Source organism: Solanum pennellii, chromosome 1, assembly GCF_001406875.1.
Source record: "Solanum pennellii chromosome 1, SPENNV200".
In the NCBI taxonomy this organism is placed as follows: Eukaryota; Viridiplantae; Streptophyta; class Magnoliopsida; order Solanales; family Solanaceae; genus Solanum; species Solanum pennellii.
Window position 1 is genome coordinate 92,380,881 of NC_028637.1, and position 19,605 is coordinate 92,400,485.

The following is a 19,605-nucleotide window of genomic DNA, read 5'->3' on the forward strand; positions in this document are numbered from 1 at the left end:
TTTACTTTCCTTTCAGGTTGTTTTTATCCACCCAAAAAAAAAAGTGCCAAACAGCTTTTAGACATCATAAGTTGTTCCTTATCATCTTCAAAGAATTTGATTTTTTTCCCATTGATGATGGTCACCAATAATCTGACAGTTTAACGCAACGCGTTCCCCAAAATTGGCCATATTTTTCCAATATCATTTTAGAAAATTATAAAAACCCAAACAGTAACTCTATTTTTTTTTAATTCATTCATGCTGCTATAGCTTAGTCCATGAAGCAATATCATTTATACAATCACATCAATATACCAATGTCAATAATCAATAGATGTCATTCTCGTCTCAGTAAGTTATGTCATCTACCCTGAGTTGGAACAAGTAGAAGCCCGAAATTGCAGAGCTTTCGTATCTCCAGAAAATTTACAATTAAATTCTTAATAAGGCTGAATGCAGCATAAGCAGCAGTCCCCAAAATACCATTCACTTATTCAATTTAACAATCAAAGTCGAAGGAGAATGATGACACTATTCTTGGTCACACTTCCCACATTTTAACAAAGCAATATCTGCTGCAAGAGCACCACAAAAGGTATAGGAAGCTGTCAATAATAAATTTCGGATATTTAATTACAGAACAGAAAAGTCTAACCTAATGCACATCCACATTAGCCCCGTGTTAACAGATTAAATTGCACTTCATAAGATAGGCGCCAAAGTATAACCAATAAATTAATAATCTTAAAAGCAATAATTAAGGTAAACCTGATGCCATCACATTGGCTATGCACCCAGCGGTCGCAAATGTCACAGCAAACCATAGGTGTTGTATCAGAATCTCTATAAACCTATAGTATATAAAAAAAAATTAATTACATTCCCATAGACCTATGGGAAGAAAAACAATTGGTTTCTTTGGAAAGGCAATGAAAACCATCCAGTAAATTATAGCCGACAAATTAGAAACTTCACATTGATAAAACACCATACCACAAAGAACTGCATTGTGAGATTAAACAAAGAGAAGCTCAATAATAATAACGGCCAAAATATCTAACCTTCAAACAAACTTGACAGTAGTTTCCCTTCACAAATAATCTTCCACAAGCATCACAACAAGTGTATCCCAAATACCACCTGCCATAGACCAAGATATCAACAGTTCAGAGGCAATAGGATATGCAAGGCCTTTAATGATTTTCATAGGATAAGCAATGCCTTAAAATGATTTTCATATATCACATGCAGCACACAACATTATCGGATGCCACTATTGCAATAATTTGTATTTTAAAATCTCACTAAGATATTAGTGCAGAAAATTAACTGTGCTACGGGAAAGCCCAAAACTAGAGAACTCATTTAAATTGCTTTCATAGCCCTTATCACAATATATAACGTAGATAGAACTCCTACATGATGTTCCTCTGTGAAGATGCAGAGAAAAGGACATAGAGAAGTACATGAATAAGCAGTTCAACTAAAATGGAGTTAATTGGACTCTTCAATTAATATTTACAGCAAAATTTGAATCCAAGAGAACGTTTTTTTTATGAAGAAATCCAAGAGAATGTCCACTAGCTGCTCATGGCCCCATACTACATACCTCGCCCTCAGTCCATTTCCTGGAACATTAGAACAGCAGCTGTGGCACTTTGTGTGTTTGGGGCACAAATAAGGCCCACTGCTAACTTTCTGCACATCCCAAAAACAATAAGTACAATCTAATTTTATTATTATACAGAACGGGAAGAGTAAGACACGATAATCCACCTTGAGTGGAGGCTGCATACAGTAATAGTGATAAGCTGCATCACACCTTTTGCAAAACATGAACTTGTTTGGATCTCCAGTTGTTTGACAGCCCTACACCAAAAAGGGAGCATACAAACAGTAAGCATATATGAACAATATAGTATGCATAAGAACATGAGTTGAACAATAACACTTGAACAATAACATAGACATCAATTAGCTAAAAATGCAATTCACTAGAGTATGATACACGGATGTCCAATTATCAAACAGAAAAGTTGCTTTAGGCAAAAAATTAGAACAAACAAAAAGCGGCCAATAGTTTTATTTATGACTACTCTATAGGGACACTCCAATAGTTTTTCTTAAAAGATATTTCATACTTAAAGAGATCTATACGAGTTAATATGTTTGATAATCAATATTTGAGTAGAAACTGTGTTTCATGTGATGCTGCCTCAAATAGATTAGCAATTTAACAGGAGCATATAAAAAGCCATTATCAGTAACATCCCTGACCATGAGCCACTCAAATAGAAAAGAAAGAAAATAGGTTATACTCCATTCACTTGTGTATATCTCATCAGCACATAAACTCCAGTCTTTGTGAGAGCACATCTAGTCCTTATATATTGTATTGGCATCTTCCACTCTCTACCACCCCTTCCCTCCAAACCATCACAAAAATTTCCCACATCCTGATAAAATACCACTATACCCAACCAATAAACTCATTTCTGCCCATGCAACACTAGGGGTGGGCATTCGGTTAAATCAAATTTCGAGTTCTTCGGTATTCGATTTTAGAATAGAGTGCACCATATTTGAAACCAAACAAGATCGGTTCGGTTATTTCTACTTCAGTTCGGTATATTTCAGTGTATTTCAATCATATTTTCTGTGTGAATAAAAATAAAGAGAGAATATGATAAAGTAACAATTGTTGTTCACTTCAAACTTCAAAGTAACAACTACCGGTCTAACAATAAAAGGTAAGAACATCAATTTGTTGTTCACACTTCAAAGTAACAACATAAAATGATAAAATCATAAAGTAGAAATTAGAAACATCAAGTTGCGGCTCAAACTTGAAACTTGAATTAAATTGAGTTTTGTTTAGTTTATTTCAATTTTTGCTATTTAAGTTTAGGCTCTAAATATAAAAACTGAAATGAGCCAAGTGAAGTTAAAAATTAAGTAATATAATAAATATTTTAAAATTTATTTAATAAAACTTCGGTTCTTCGGTGCACCATAGTTTCGGGACCCTTACACCAAACTCCGAACTGAAGTACGAAGTTTCGAAAAAAGAAACCAACGCCGAAGATTTGAAATTTTTCAGTTCGGTTCGGTTCGGTTTTCCGGTTTTCTATATTTATGCCCAACCCTATGCAACACCTTCAATCGAGTTCTTGCAGTCACTCGGACAGTAAAATTAACCATTCCATGAGCACCATCCTTTGACAACTTCTATCACTTCTTCATTCAATATGTCGAAAATCCTTCACATCCCCAAATCCAGTTTCGATGCAAACTAGTGATGCCAAGTTTGGGGTTATTGTTGCACCTATGATGTACACGCTTTGGAAAAACTTGGTATAGGCAAGATGAGAGAACTTTTTTTCAACGAAGCACAAAAATTTATGAAAACTTCAAAATATTGAAAAGATAGGGATAAGGGAGCAAAAAGAGTAGGTTTATTTTTTTTGGATATATGGGTACTAGGATTACTCTCTAAAATTAAGTGTTGATTGACATGTTTGTCTTTTTATTTCAAGTTTTAACGCTTCTACTTTTATAATTGCTTTTTATGTACTTTTTAATCTTGTAGACATACTTTCATTCATAAACATGGCCAAGTTTACCATATACAAGGAATATATCAAAATATAAAAGATCTAGTTAATATGATTTACTTCCCCTTTAAATCAGTCCCAAAAAGAATGACATGTCTATCACTTATTTTAGACCTCAAATTTTAAAATTCTTCCTTTCTTTATTGAACTCCGGGTCGAGTCAAACTAAATCATATAAAATGGAACGGAAAAAGTATAAAACAAGGGACTTTTTGTTCACACCAAAAGAAAATAAGGGAACTCAAACTACTCCTTGATGGAGAGTAACTCGACTCTACACCATCAAAAGATATCTCATTTCTCTGTCTCCTGAGAGTACCCACATTAAAACAAGTGGAACCATGTTCTAAGGCCTTCGTCTTCTTTTCCTTCTCCTCTCTTCCAACTAAACATCAAATTTTCACCATCTTTGGCCATGCTCACCGAGTGCCTAACCATCCAACATTTATCCCACCATAGCCTCATGGTTAGCCCGCAATGTAAGAGAAGATGATCCACATCTTCACCTGCCTCCTTACATATGTAACACTAACTAACGAAGACAAAACACCCCTTCCTCGGCCCCCTTGAGATCCATATTCCATAACATGGAAAAGTCATATCCTCCCTAACCAATAGTTTCTTATAAAAGGACCTCACAGAGAACATTCCATTATTTCCAAACCCCACTTCCAAACATCGAAATAATCAATCGGATTGACTTTTCTATGTAGTAAGGCTAAGATTCTGTATTTCCTTAAAATTTCTTTTTCTTTTCTTCTTAAAAGATATCACTTTCTTTCTATGTAAGTCCCCATCTTAAACTACTGCTGATTTTCAGGTTCTTTTTGCTTCTCTTTCAACTCTATGTATAGTTACAAAAGCTATTTAATATGAAATTAAATGCTGTAAACTAATTACTTTTACAATCAATTGATTGAGAATCTAAAACCAATGTTGCTATTGACCATCATTATTTTGTGACCTCGTTGAAGTTTATTTTCATTCTATTTCATTTTAGGTAAGAATCTACATATTGTCATTGTTGTATAATAGGTACTGAAAATAATAATGCTAATCGCTACTTGATCATATAAGTACCATTTCATATATTTAAGAAATTTCATATGTTTGATGAATCATACACTGCTTATTGCTTTTGATTAAAACTTTAAAGACCTTATTGTTTTTTTTTGCACTTTCAAAGTACTGCTCGAATCCTAGCAATACTCCAACCTACAAGGCTATGCCCCCAAGAAACCTCCATAGTAAACCTAGATGCAAGTCTCGTGGTGCCACGGAGGGAGTAACAAAGGAAGGGATAAAGGTTAACGCTAGTTGGTTATAACCTTTTGTCATTTACTTTGGTTAACCATTGGTTAGATAGATTAAACTACCTCATTCCAAACAATCTGAATGTTTAATGTGAAACAAAAACTAAAATCGAAGTCTTTCTCAAACAAAAAAAAAATTGAAGTCACCAAAGAACACAACGACAAAAGCACAAAAGACTGAAAAAGCAATCTGGAGAAACAGAGAAGGAAACAAAAACCAAGAAGAGAAAACATTATCAGATTCAGTAACACCTTGCAAACTTGACATGACAAATTATTTTTTTTAAGAACAAGACAAAATTTACGCCATAAAAAGAAAAACATAAAAGTGATGGAACTATAGTGACTTATTTCACATTAATAACTTCTTTTCAAGACAAAATTTACGACATGAAAAGAAAAAACATAAAAGTGATGGAACTATAGTGACTTATTTCACATTAATAACTTCTTTTCAAAACTGTGTTGCCTTGACCAGCTTGTGAGCACTTCGACGCCTTCCACCATAACTCTGTTACCAAACCAAGAAAACACCAACTGTCATTTAGAAACATCTTACAACAAGGGATTGGGGTTTCAACATGGGTACGGCTTCCAGCATAACTTTGTTACCAAGTCAAGAAAACACCAACTGTCATTGAAAAACATCTTACAACCAGGGATCGGGTTTCAACATGAGTTTATCATGATAAGCTATTATTGCTTGCAGCTTATTTGGTTTTGACATGGTGCATATTAGAGTTGGGTCCACTTGATCTAGTAGAAAGTAGTCTTCCCTGTTTCTTACAGGACAAAAGGTAGTTAATATGGCAAGTGTATGATTAGTGACTAATGGGTTTGCGTATAAGTGGGGCCATAGGTCAAATTCTACCTATTTTGCCATCTCCTTTGACTATCGTACACCATACACATACGGAGAGATCCATTTAAAAGCATTGACTTAAAAGCAATATCTTTGTTTCTGAATTGACTGTCCATACAGACACAAAGAAGTTGAAAAAACCTATTTCTATAGTTAAGACAGCGACCTTAGTCAGGATCCTCTTTTTTTATCAGTGTACCTTACCAAGATTTGTGTGTCAAAACTGACATGGATGACCTCATAGAGTTAGGCAACAGGTTAGAACCTAAAATACGAAAATATTTTTTTTTGAGAAGGAAAATTTGAAAATATGAAAACCTTAGGTTGATATCTCATATAAATTTAATTTTCCATTTTGTAAGGTAATAAAAGTCAATGTTTTGTCGAATTAGCTTTGACCTTCTTATTGACATTAAAGAAAAAAAACAACTCACGGTACAATTGCCACATAATGGGAAGTCATTAGAAAGCAAAACCATAAATGTTTCATTATTTTATTGAAAAGAATCAAAAGTTTTACCTCAGAAACCCGGCAAGAGGGACATGTCCATGAACTCCAATGGAAGAGATCTGTAGGAAGGGGCATATAAGCAAAAGCAGAACACTAAAAACTGACAAATCTTGTGGCCTATAAGAGTACCTCTATGTTGACCCCATGTTTTCAGGCAGCTTAGGTGATACTTCTTCCCACAACAATTGCATGACATCATCTTCCTTGCTCTTTCACCTCCTTCAGTTTCACTGGAAAAGCATAGCCTACACAGCACTTTGACATTTGATAGACCTTGTTCTTCTCCACCAACATCTTTCATGGAGCCCTGAGGGGAGATAATTATTTGTAAATAAAAAGATCGGATACTTTTTATTTTTATGCTCGAGGTTGATTGGACAATGCCCAAAACCACTTTTGAGGTATTAACACAATGGCAAGGAATTGGGAAGAGAGGATCAAAGGAAGATTGGTGGAGAAAATGTACTTGCTTGCATTTGGTGGACACTATGGGAAGAAAGGAACGGAAGGTGCTTTGAGGGGAGGACTAGCAGTTCCCAGATGATCAACATGAGATGTCTTAGCCTTTTGTCTTTTTGGTGTAAGCAAGATTTAGTGGGGGAAGTAGATAGTTTAATGGAGTTCATAGACCAACTGTAAATTTTTGAATTTTTTTGGATTTGAGAATGATGGCACCCCCTGGGGTTTTGTAAATACCTCCTCATCAATTCCTTGATGAGCTCTTTTGTGTGAATACAAAGTTACCTATTTCAAAAAAAAAAGATCGGATACTTTCGTGTAACAAATTAAAACAGCAGTTCCTAACCTCCACATCTCCAGACTGAAACCCTCCAGCGAAATCCTCACCCACATTAGATGCAGCAGCAGCAGCTTTCTTCTGCAAAGCAACACGCTTAGTCTGAGCTGAAGCAGTAGAAGCTGCCTCCTCACCATCCCATGGATCCTTGAGGAACTCCTCAAGCCCAGTCACATATCCAAAGAATCCATTTTCATCCTTTGGGAACCCATCTGGGCAGAAGCAGATCTTTCGACTGCACAATAAAGGCAAAAACACTCAACTGGGTCAGAAATTCCAAACAAAACAACAAAACACAAAAGGGAGGAAACAATGTCCCGTCCATCCATAAAAAGGGAGATAGCAGATCCTCCAGCTGTACCAAAAAATAGCCAAATCCCACACCCAAAAACGCTGGATGGTTTATAAAAATAACACCAGTAAACAACTTTGAACCATCAGACGAAGAAACCCATTTGGCATCTTTGGTTTAGATAAGAGAGAGTAGATAGAAGAGTGATAATAAAAAGAAAAAAAAAGAAGAGAAAATAAACAAAATTATAAACAAATAATACAAAAATAAAAGAATGTAGTACCAGGTAACTGGGCACGCTGTGTGAAAGGCCATACCCAAGATAAAGATCTTGGTGTATGAAGAATTTCTGAAGAGTTCAAATTGGGAAAAACCCCTTTGAAGGGAAAAGAGAGAGAGAGAGAGAAAGAGAGGAAGTGGAGGGGGCGTTACTTGTGATTGTAATGTTTGTGGGTGTTTGGGGTTACACACGTTTGTTTATAAGGTGAGGCAAAATTCACATTTGGCCCATTGAAGTTTTCAAAGTTCTTATACAATCCATGATTGTTTGTATCAAAGTGAAAAAAGGTCAAAAATTCAAAAAAGGAAAAAGTTTTATTAGGAGAAGAGAAACTTCCAGAAAAATACATATGGTCATTGTGAGTACATTTTCATGATTTATTTGACCATAAATTTGATCAGATTTAGAAAATCTGGCTTTTAAATATTTTCAAGTTCCCACCAATTTTTGGGCTTTTTGTGACATGGCTAATACTACGAGTCAAGTGGTCATGAATTTGCTTCTAGTTCATAGTTACAAGTTCTTGTCAGCTGTCTAAGATCTACTATAAAGTCCAAGCAGTTACAAGGTCAGCACAGTCCTCCTTGGAAATATAGGAGCTCAATTTTGATGATTTCCTTGAAGCAAGGCTGGGACAATAAAATGGAGTTGTAACTTACAAGACAAAAGAAAGGAACAAGTAAAAATCAAGAGATTGATCATTGAAGAATTGATTTTTGATGCTCATTTCCTGTGAGGAAGGGAAAATTTGAATATCTTACATAGTTCACAGTATGAATCATGCTCATCAAGTCCAATTCTGCATACTCACGGGAACATTTGTATTTGCAGCAATTACGCACATGGCCTCCACAACAAACTTTCCTTGTAGAAGTTGTAAATATATCAGAGCAAGTATATAGATAAATAATATATTTGATGTATCAAGCAAACAAATCTGAACCTTTGGATCAAGCATGAGGCACACACCAAAACACCCATATCACGCTACTCAGGGGCTAGAGAAAAAGTATCAGTTTTTCAGACCCAAAACTGATACTTCTTTTTATCGATTTCAAAAAAAAAAGGTACCAGTTTTGGGTCTAAATAAAAGCAAGAAACGCATATTTTTAGATAGGAAAAGCACAATGGACTTAAAATTAGTTTCAAGCCATATGAAGTTGCCAGTTGTGTTACTTTCGTTAAGATCTCCAAATTATTTTCCCCAATTTGAAGCACTATAGGATATTGTTTAGGGACATATGCCTAGTATTTATCCCAGTATATTAGAAAAATGACATGAATGTCAGATCTCACTGCAAAATACAAACAGACAAGCATTAGACAGTGACAAACTGCTCTTAAAGGTCCAAGCCGCAAGCGCAATAACATATCAGTACAAGAAAGTTCCTCTATGAGATTTTATTTTTTTCTTCTTTTAACTTTTGATGACCTTGGTGTCCGAACCAGCCATCGCGGACCTTGACTAATTCAATGAGAAATTTGCCACCTATCACCAGCAACAGGCAACTCTGTCCACCAAGGTTAGGACAGATGGGAAGGATCACCTAGTTTTTCTTGTCTCCACTGTGTTTTGAACAAGATAGCTCAGGGTTCTCAACCACTTCTTTGACCACTAGGTCACACCCTGGGTGCAGTTCTTTTTGCAGATTTAACCATGTTACAATAATATATCATATAGGTTCCCTTCTTTGCTAAGTATTTTATACCAACGAAATAAATATTCCTTTGCTAGGAAATCATCTAACAGGGACAAGGGTCTTAGTTTAGGGAAACGAAAATAACTGTGAAATTACGTCTTAGGCCTAACTCACACCCCAAAAGCTAGCTCAAAGCGATGTGAAATTAGATCTTAGGCCTAACTCACACCCCAAAAGTTAGCTCAAAGGGAGGATGATTGTCTAAGCCTTATAAGGAGTCCACCCATCTCATTAACCACCGATGTGGGACTTTTGTCATTCTTTAATACCCCACCTCACGCCAGTGCTTAACATCTGGTGCGTGGACAATTTTTGATATTGGGGGTCCTAAGATCGGGTGAGACAGGCCCTGCTATGATAACATGTGAAATTAGATCTTAGGCCTAACTCACACCGCAAAGCTAGCTCAAAGGGAGGAGGATTGTCCAAGCCTTATAAGAAGTTCATCCATTTCATTAACCACTGATGTGGGACTTTTGTCATCCTTTAACACCCCACCTCACGCTAGTGCTCAGCATCTAGTGCGTGGACAATTTTAATTTCGGGGGTCCCAATATCGGGTGAGACGTGCCCTACTCTAATACCATGTGAAATTAGATCTTAGGCCTAACTCACACCTCAAAAGTTAGCTTAAAGAGAGGAGGATTGTCCAAGCCTTATAAGGAGTCCACCTATCACATTAACTACCGATGTAGGACTTTTGTCATTCTTTAACACCCCAACTCACGCCCAGTGCTTAGCATCTGGTGCGTGCGCAATTTTAGTTTTGGGGGTCCCAACATCGGGTGAGACAGGTCCTGCTCTGGTACCATGTGAAATTAGGTCTTACGCCTAACTCACACCCCAAAAGCTAGCTCAAAGGGAAGAGAATTGTCTAAGTCTTATAAGAAGACCACCCATCTCATTAACCACCGATGTGAAACTTTTGTCATTCTTTAACATCCCACCTCACGCCAGTGCTTAGCATCTGGTGCGTAGGCGATTTTGATTTTGGGGGCCTCAACATCGAGTGAGACGGGTCCTGCTCTAATACCATGTGAAATTAGGTCTTAGGCCTAACTCACACCCCAAAAGCTAGCTCCAAGGGAGAAGGATTGTCCAAGCCTTATAAGGAGTCAACTCATCTCATTAACCACCGATGTGGGACTTTTGTCATTCTTTAACAATAACCAACAAATTTGGTTAACTCGACCCTTCAAAGACAACCCAAAATAGTAATTGATATGAAAACTGTACGATTCATAAATTTAGAAAATCAAATACAAGTGTCAGGTGCCATCAATAGAAGTGTTAGATGTAAGCTTCTCTTTGTAGAAGGTTGGTTTATATCATGTCATAAGTAGGCATATAACCAAGAAGGTCTACTAAAAGGGACAAACTAATTAGTCAATTAGGTAGGAGTCCTTCAGGTTTTAAAAAATAGGTAGAAGTGACAAATAGTATAAATTAGGTTAAAATATATCTTTTCAATAGTCCCAAACTTTTAATTTTTACACTTTAGTCCAACAACTGTCGTAGTTGTGGGGACAACTTCTTTAGTTTGTCCGACAACTTCCGTAGTTGTCCAGACAACAACAACGAAGGATGTTCTTGGTTTACTCCTTCTATTAATAATAAAAATAAAAAAGAAGTTCAAAAAAAAAAGAAAAGGAGCCCACTTATCCTATTTTATTAATTGGAAACCTTTAAGGCGCTTTTAGCACATTTTTTCCATATAACCACATAGACATTTTTTAAAATATTTTCCTTTTATCATGAAAATTGGGGCTGGCAGCAAGAGGATCAAGTTTGATTTAAGCACATTCAGTGAAAAAATCAACCGGTACAATTGACTAAATTATCATATATGAGTTAAAATCTTCGGTAATTGTAAGCGTTTATATACTATATAGCCCAGTAAATGTTGATTTCTTTCTCATTTCGTTTTGTCTAGTATAAGAACAAAGGATTGACTCGCATGATTCTCTTCTTTTTTCTTAGCTCTAGTTATCAGTAAGAAACAAAAGGGTATTTTATAGTTGGGTACAAAAGCACTAGATTCTTATTCCATGCAGCAGAACTTTACCAAATTGCCAGACTGGTAGACAGTTGTTTCGTCAGCAAACATTTCTGGGTATAGCCACGTCTTCTTTCAGATGAGACGGGCCAAAGTTCTATAATGGTTATCACTCCATTTCATCATGGGAGCATCACTGTTTAAATACAGAGGCTTATAAATATTAGGGAGCATTTATTATTAATACTTTCAAGTAAAAAAATAATATGGAGCTTATTAACCATGTAAAGAGAGAAAATTAGACTTGAATGTATGCACGCACCTGAACCAAGGAGGAGAATAGTGCTCTGCCAAAATTAGAGAAGTAGAGTGGAGTTTTGATGATAAGCACAGAATGTCTTGCTTGAACTTCCATAAAAAAGAAGTCTGATGACAATCTGCCAAGGGTTCTGAGAATAATAGAAGACAATGTTCCATTGATTTCTGCCTCCCTCAAAGTCCAGCGTAGGCTGCTCTTTTATGAACCTACCCATTGGATAGGAATTGGCATCACACAAGAGGACATACTATATACTAGCCACAGAGGCACTTTGAAACATTTACCAAAATAGACAATTAACTGAACCAATAAAGACCTGAAGCCACCTAGCTCACAATAGAAACAAAAAAAAAAATACTTGGGTCATTAGATGAAGGATGAACTGCTAGGAACTAGAAAGTTAAAACACAGGCTCAACTAACTGAATAATTTTATATATTTTACAGGTGCTGTAGGTATTGCCTAGAAGACTGGAAAATCCACCCTCACAAGTTAGAAAGAGAAGCTCCAAAGACAACTAAAACATTTGAAGTACGATTCCAGCATTTATCTTGCGGGTAAGAAAAAAGCTCTAGACGCTTAGAAGGCAGAATGATGCACTTCAACATTTAAAATACAAATGTTTTAACTCATTAGCTTTTCGGGGCAATCTGAAAAAACTAAATTGATATAGATGCTATGATGGATCTCCTTGGCTCGGGCATGGATACGAGAGAGATTTGATCATTTACAGCCTTCTTGATAACCAGGACTCACCTGGTGTTGTTTTAGTTAATCAATATTATTATCAATCAACGAGGAACTACATCTCAACCCTAAGCTTGTCAAGGTTAGCTATTTCAATCCTCTATGATAATAAAATATTGTTTATAAGCAAATTATTGACATTCTCTATTTTAACCATCCCAAAAATTTTCACAATATTCCACCAGTCATATACAGTTATCCCATTTAAAGTGACGTCATTGAACTGGAAATGGAGTTCATTAATTATGGTAACTAATTAAATAATGTAGATATGAGAGTATTTAAACATGGTATAATTAGATAGTGTAGATCACAGAATATTTAAATCAAAACCAAGTTTGAAATTTGAATGTTAAGCGTTCTACAACTCATGCTCATTCAGATAATGACAAAGGAGATGGGATAGTTCACGAATTGCTCGAGAAAGAGAAAAAGAACCCATAAAAATTTGATCTTTTTAAGTTTTCTCCATATAATCTACCCTTTCCAGCTTCCACCAAAATAAAATAGCTCTTAAATAACTTCTCCTATTTTTTCCATTGCTTACTATCTTAATCATATTCCGGATATCCAAAATCTCAGAACCACCCAATTCCCACGTTTAGCTCTTCCCTTCTAACAGATCACAAAATGGAGAAAGCAATGTCGCGTCCATCCATAAAGAGAAAGATAGCAGATCCTCCAGCTATACCAAAAAATAGCCAAATCCCACACCCAAAAACGCTGGATGGTATAAAAATAACATCAGTAAACAACTAGAAACCATAAGACAAAGAAACCCATTTGGCATCCTTGGTCTAGAACACTAATAATACAAAAAAGGAGAGAAAATAAACAAAACTATACACAAATAATACAAAAATAGAAGAACGTAGTACCAGGTAAATGGGCACGCTGTGTGAAAGGCCATACCCAAGATAAAGATCTTGTTGTATGAGGAATTTTTGAAGAGTTCAAATTGGGAAAACCCTTTGGGGGAAAAGAGAGAGAGAAAAAGAGAGGAAGTGTTGGGGGCGTTACTTGTGATTGTGATGTCTGTGGGTGTTTGGGGTTTCAGTGGTTTGTTTATAAGGTGAGGAAAAAATCACATTTGGCCCATTAAAGTTTTCAAAATATTGATCGAATCCATGATTGTTCGTATCGAAGTAAAAAAAGGTCAAAAATTCAATAAAGATAAAAGTTTTATTAGGAGAAGAGAAACTTCCAGAAAAATACATATGGTCATTGTGAGTACATTTTCATGATTTATTTGACCAAAAAATTTGATCAGATTTAGAAAATCTGGTTTTTAAATATTTTCAGATTCCAACAAATATTTGGGCTTTTTGGGACATGGCTAATACTACGAGTCAAGTGGTCATGAATTTTCTTCTAGTTCATAGTTACAAGTTCTTGTCAGCTGTCTAAGATCTACTATAAAGTCCAAGCAGTTACAAGGTCAGCAAAGTCCTGCTTGGAAATATATTATAAAGAAACTAAAGGAGCTCAATTTTGATGATTTCCTTGAAGCCAGGCTGGGACATAAAAATGGAGTTGTAACTTACAAGACAAAAGAAAGGAACAAGTAAAAATCAAGAGATTGATCATTGAAGAATTGATTTTTGATGCTCATTTCCTGAGAGGAAGGGAAAGTTTGAAATCCTTACATAGTTCACAGTATGAATCATGCTCATCAAGTCCAATTCTGCATTTGACACTCACGGGAACATTTGTATTTGCAGCAATGATGCACATGGCCTCAGCTACAAACTTTCCTCGAAGAAGTTGTGAATATATCAGAGCAAGTATATAGATAAATAATATATTTGATGTATCAAGCAAACAAATATGAACCTTTGGATCAAGCATGAGGCACACACCAAAACACCAATATCATGCTACTCAGGGGCTAGAGAAAAAGTCTGTTTTTTAGAACCCAAAAACTGATAAAAAAATTTTATCAATTTCAAAAAAAAAAAGTATCAGTTTTGGGTCTGAATAAAAGCTAGAAACGCATATTTTAAGATGGGAAAAGCAGAACGGACTTAAAATTAGTTTCATCAAAGCCATATGAAGTTGCCAGTTGTGTCGCATTAGTTAAGATCTCCAAATTATTTTCCCCAATTTGAAGCACTATACGATATTGCTTAGGGACATATGCCTAGTATTTATCCCAGTATATTAGAAAAATCCCATGAATGTCAAATCTCACTGCACGATACAAACAAACAAGCATCGGAGAGTGACAAACTGCTCTTAAAGGTCCAAGCCGCAAGCACAATAACATATCAGTACAAGAAAATTCCTCTATGAGATTTTATTTTTTTTCTTCTTTTAACTTTTGATGACCGAGGTGTCCGTACCAGCTTTCATGGACCTCGACTAATTCAATGAGAAATCTGCCACCTCTCATCAGCAGCAAGTAACTCTGTCCACCAAGGCTAGGACAGATGGGAAGGATCGCCTAGTTTTTCTTGTCTCCACTGTGTTTTGAACAAGATAGCTCAGGGTTCTCAACCACTTCTTTGACCACTAGGTCACACCCTTGGGTGCAGTTCTTTTTGCAGATCTACCCATGTTACAATAATATATCATCTAGGTTCCCTTCTTTGCTAAGTATTTTACACCTACGAAATAAATATTCCTTTTCTAGGAAACCATCTAACAGGGACAAGGGTCTTAGTTTAGGGAAATGAAAATAACCAACAAATTTGGTTAACTCGACCCTTGAAAGACAACCCAAAGAGCCTATAGTAATTGATATAAAAACAGTACGATTCATCAATTTAGAAAATCAAATACAAGTGTCAGCTGTCAGGTGCCATCTATAGAAGTGTTAACTGTAAGCTTCTCTTTGTAGAAGGTCGGTTTAGATCATGTAGAAAGTAGGCATATAACCTGGGAAGGTCTATTAAAAGGACAAACTAATTAGTCAATTAGGTAGGAGTCCTTCAAGATTTAAAAATTACGTAGAAGTGACATAGTGTAAATTAGGTTAAAATATATTTTCTCAATAGTCCAAAACTTTTAACTGTTACACTTTAGTCCAACAGCTGTCTCGTAGTTGTGGGGACAACTTCTTTAATTGTCTGAAAACTTCTATAGTTGTCCAAACAACTTTAGTAGTTGTCCAGACAATTTTAGTAGTTGTCCAGACAACAACGAAGGATGTTCTTAGTTTACTCCTTTTAATATTAAAAATAAAAAAAGTAAAAAAAAAAGTAAAGGAGCCCAATTGTCCTATTTTTTTAATTGGAAACCTTTAAGGCACTTTTAGCACATTTTCCCCATATAACCACATAGACATTATCATGAAAATTGGGGCTGGCAGCAAGAGGATGAAGATTAAAGAAAGTAACATTGGTCACCACATGACTTAAAACAAATGGGAAAAATAAAATCATAGGATATTTTGATTTATGCACATTCAGAGAAAAAATCAACCGGTAAAATTGATTTAAATTATCATATATGAGTTTAAATCTTCGGTAATTGTAAGCCTTTATATACTATATATCACAGTAAATGTTGATTTCTTTCCCATTTTGTTTTGTCTAGTATAAGAACAAAGGATTACTCACATGATTCTCTTCTCTTTTCTTAGCTCTAGTTATCAGTAAGAAACAAAAGGGTATTTTATAGTTGGTACAAAAGCACTAGAGTCTTATTCCATGCAGCAGAACTTTACCAAATTGCCAGACTGGTAGACAGTTGTTTCGTCAGCAAGCATTTCTGGGTAGAGCCACGTCTTCCTTAAGATGAGACAGGCCAAAGTTCTGTAATGGTTATCTGTCCATTTCATCATGGGAGCAACACTGTTTAAATACAAAGGCTTATAAATATTAGGGAGCATTTTTTATTAATACTTTTAAGTGAAAAAAATAATATGGAGCTTATTAACCATGTAGAGAGAGAAAATTAGACTTGAATGTATGCACGCACCTGAACCAAGGAGGAGAATAGTGCTCTGCCCCATTAGAGAAGTAGAGTGGAGTTTTCATGATAAGCACACAATGTCTTGCTTGAACTTCCATAAAGAAGTCTGATGACAATCTGCCACGGGTTCTGAGAATAACAGAAGACAATGTCCCGTTGATTTCTTCTTCCCTCTAAGTCCAGCGTAGGCTGCTCTTTTATGAACCTACCCATCGGATAGGAATTGGCAACACACAAGAGGACATGCTGTATACCTCACAGAGGCACTTTGAAACACTTACCAAAATAGATAATTAACTGAACCAATGAAGACCTGAAGCCACCTAGCTCAATATAGAAACAAAAAATACTTGGGTCATTAGATGAAGGATGAACTGCCAAGAACTAGAAAGTTAAAACACAAGCTCAACTAACTGAACAATTTTATTTATTTTACAGGTGATGTAGGTATTGCCTAGAATACTGGAAAATCCACCCTCACAAGTTAGAAAGAAGAGAAGCTCCAAAGATAACTAAAACATTTGAAGTACAATTCCGGCATTTATCTTGCGGGTAAGAAAAAAGTTCTAGACGCTTAGAAGGCAGAATGATGCACTTGGCGAGGTTTCAAAGTCTATTATGGAAGCGGGCCCCTACTGGTAGTGATACCCCGATCTCATGGATGAAGGCTAACATTTTCTACATTTAAAACACAAATGTTTAAACTCATTAGCTTTTCGGGGCAATCTGAAAAAACTAAATTGATATAGATGCTATGATGGATCTCCTTGGCTCGGGCATGGATACGAGAGAGATTTGATCATTTATAGCCTTCTTGATAACCAGGACTCACCTGGTGTTGTTTTAGTTAATCAATATTATTATCAATCAACGAGGAACTACATCTCAACCCTAAGCTTGTCAAGGTTTAGCTATTTCAATCCTCTATGATAATAACATATTGTTTATAAGCAAATTATTGACATTCTCTATTTTAACCATCCCAAAAAAATTTCACAATATTCCACTAGTCATATACAGTTATCCCATTTAAAGTGATGTCATTGAACTGGAAATGGAGTTCATTAATTATGGTAACTAATTAAATAATGTAGATATGAGAATATTTAAACATGGTATAATTAGATAGTGTAGATCACAGAATATTTAAATCAAAACCAAGTTTAAAATTTGAATGTTAAAACATTCTACAACTCATGCTCATTCAGATAATGACAAAGGAGATGGGATAGTTCACGAATTGCTCGAGAAAGAGAAAAAAAACCCATAAAAAATTCGATCTTTTTAAGTTTTCTCCATATAATCAACCCTTTCCAGCTTCCACCAAAATAAAATAGCTCTTAAATAACTTCTCCTATTTTTTCCATTGCTTAATATCTTAATCATATTCCGGATATCCAAAATCTCAGAACCACCCAATTCCCACGTTTAGCTTTTCCCTTCTAACAGGAATTAACCTAAAAAAGTGGGAACAGGCAAGTGTATTAATAAGAACGAAACAAGAACAGCTAACATAAATTAAAAAAAGGGAAAAGCACAATATTAATACAATAACTAAGGGTAATGAAAAATATAAGAGCCAGTATATGTACAAAGAGGAAAATAGGATTTAGGTAACTCAAGAACAAACAAGAAAAACTAATATAAAATTAAAAAGGGCAAAGCACAATATTAATACAATAACTAAGAAGAATGAAGAATATAAAACCAGCATATGTACAAAGGATTAAAATAGGATTTAGGGTTTTACATGGAAACAGAGAGATGATGCTTAACCTACTTCTGAGGTGAATACAGTGGCAGTTGGAGAAGACAAACCCAATAAAATAGTGAGGGTATATATATATTTTATTTTTTTTCTACTTCCTTTTTCTGAATAAATTTCTAAACATGAGTTTATTACTCATAATATATTTTTTATATTGAAATCATTTAAGATAAAATAAGTTAATAATAAGGTATCAAATCAAAAGTAAGTTAAAAGCAAAGATATTTCTCTTTCATTATTATGATCGATATATATGATCAATCTCAAAATTTAGATCTATTTATAAGCATCTTTTTTCTAATTTAAAATTATTTTACAATTGATATTTGTGATAAAGAATATTATATTTGGAAAATTGCATAGTAATATAATTTTGTTTTTTAGGATAATAGCATCATCTAATTATTTTTATTTTTCTGAAAAATACATTTGACATAATAAAAACATGTTTCTCTTTCTTAATGCATGGAATGTCACGTCACATTATCTTTTTCCATAGTAATAATAATAATAATAATAATAATAATAATAATAATAATAAAGAATTAAAAAATAAAAAAAAAATCATCCAATACTCGCTATTCATATTGAAGTTCTACTAATCTGAATTATATCTAATAAGGCTCATTCGACGATAGTTTTTCCTGCACCAAGGATTTTTCTTCTTTTTAAATTACTACTATAAAGAAAAACTACATCAAAATTTGTTAATTTTATTTTAAGATGTTTACAAAATAACTTCAATTAATATAATATAGTAATTTATATTGGCTTAATCAATTATCAAATTATGAACAAGAGAAATAACTTTGTATACTTTACTATTAGTAATTTAGTATCATTTAAATAGATAAATAATTTTGATATATTTATCACGAAAAATTTTAATCAGTGATTTAATTTTATGTAAATAAATTATAAATTAAAAATAAATGATAGAGAACAAGTTCTTAAGACTCTTGGAATTAAATTTGTTACACACAATACATGAAATAAGTTTTTGTACATACTCGTTGAATAGCGCGATAAATATAAATTAATTAGTAAACAAGAACTAGAGGACTATCCAAGAACTAGAAGAATTTTTAAGAACTTGTTCTCTACCATTTATTCTAACTTGAAATAATATATATCTAAAGATATTGTTCGATATTTAAATGGTTCGACTTTTGAAAAGTGAAACGATATGTGCATTATAACACAAATGCATAAACTATCCTAGAGTTAGAGGAATTTATGTTGGATTTTGCTCGGAACCCTAAACTATCCTAGAGTTAGAGGAATTTATGTTGGATTTTGCTCGGAACCCTAAAGAGCTAGGCTAGAAAACTTTTGCTTTTATAATTATTTTTTATTCAGTATAAGATACGGGTAACATAAAAAGCTAAAAAAATTATTGTTTAGAAAAAGATGGATAATGTGACGTGTCATTTCATTGAGAGAGAAAATGGTGTTTTTATTGTGTTAAATATATTTTGAGATAAATAGATATAGTTATATAATATTATAG

At 34.5% G+C, this 19,605-nt stretch overlaps 1 protein-coding gene across 10 annotated transcripts in view; it reads right to left on the reverse strand.

Annotated features, from left to right (window-relative positions):
* The window catches only part of LOC107024970, a 36,169-nt gene extending 17,965 nt beyond the window's left edge, over positions 1-18,204 (reverse strand). For 2 of the 10 annotated variants that reach the window (XM_027915166.1, XM_027915145.1), the window contains exons 1-14: positions 18,078-18,204; positions 16,334-16,650; positions 16,080-16,206; positions 14,059-14,161; positions 11,669-11,871; positions 11,416-11,542; positions 8,412-8,509; positions 7,088-7,313; positions 6,412-6,589; positions 6,292-6,341; positions 1,759-1,851; positions 1,592-1,680; positions 1,044-1,122; positions 751-833 (exon numbers count right to left, since the gene is read on the reverse strand). In XM_027915166.1, coding sequence (XP_027770967.1) covers positions 751-833; positions 1,044-1,122; positions 1,592-1,680; positions 1,759-1,851; positions 6,292-6,341; positions 6,412-6,583 — 566 coding nt within the window. In that variant the 5' untranslated portion in view covers positions 6,584-6,589; positions 7,088-7,313; positions 8,412-8,509; ... (4 more) ...; positions 16,334-16,650; positions 18,078-18,204. Of the gene's footprint in view, positions 1-750; positions 834-1,043; positions 1,123-1,591; positions 1,681-1,758; positions 1,852-5,348; positions 5,421-6,291; positions 6,342-6,411; positions 6,590-7,087; positions 7,314-8,411; positions 8,515-11,415; positions 11,543-11,668; positions 11,872-14,058; positions 14,167-16,079; positions 16,207-16,333; positions 16,651-18,077 lie in introns of those variants that run through there. The other 8 variants (XM_027915147.1, XM_027915151.1, XM_027915160.1 and 5 more) reach the window with 8 other exon arrangements.
* Between the last annotated feature and the right edge of the window lie 1,401 nt (positions 18,205-19,605).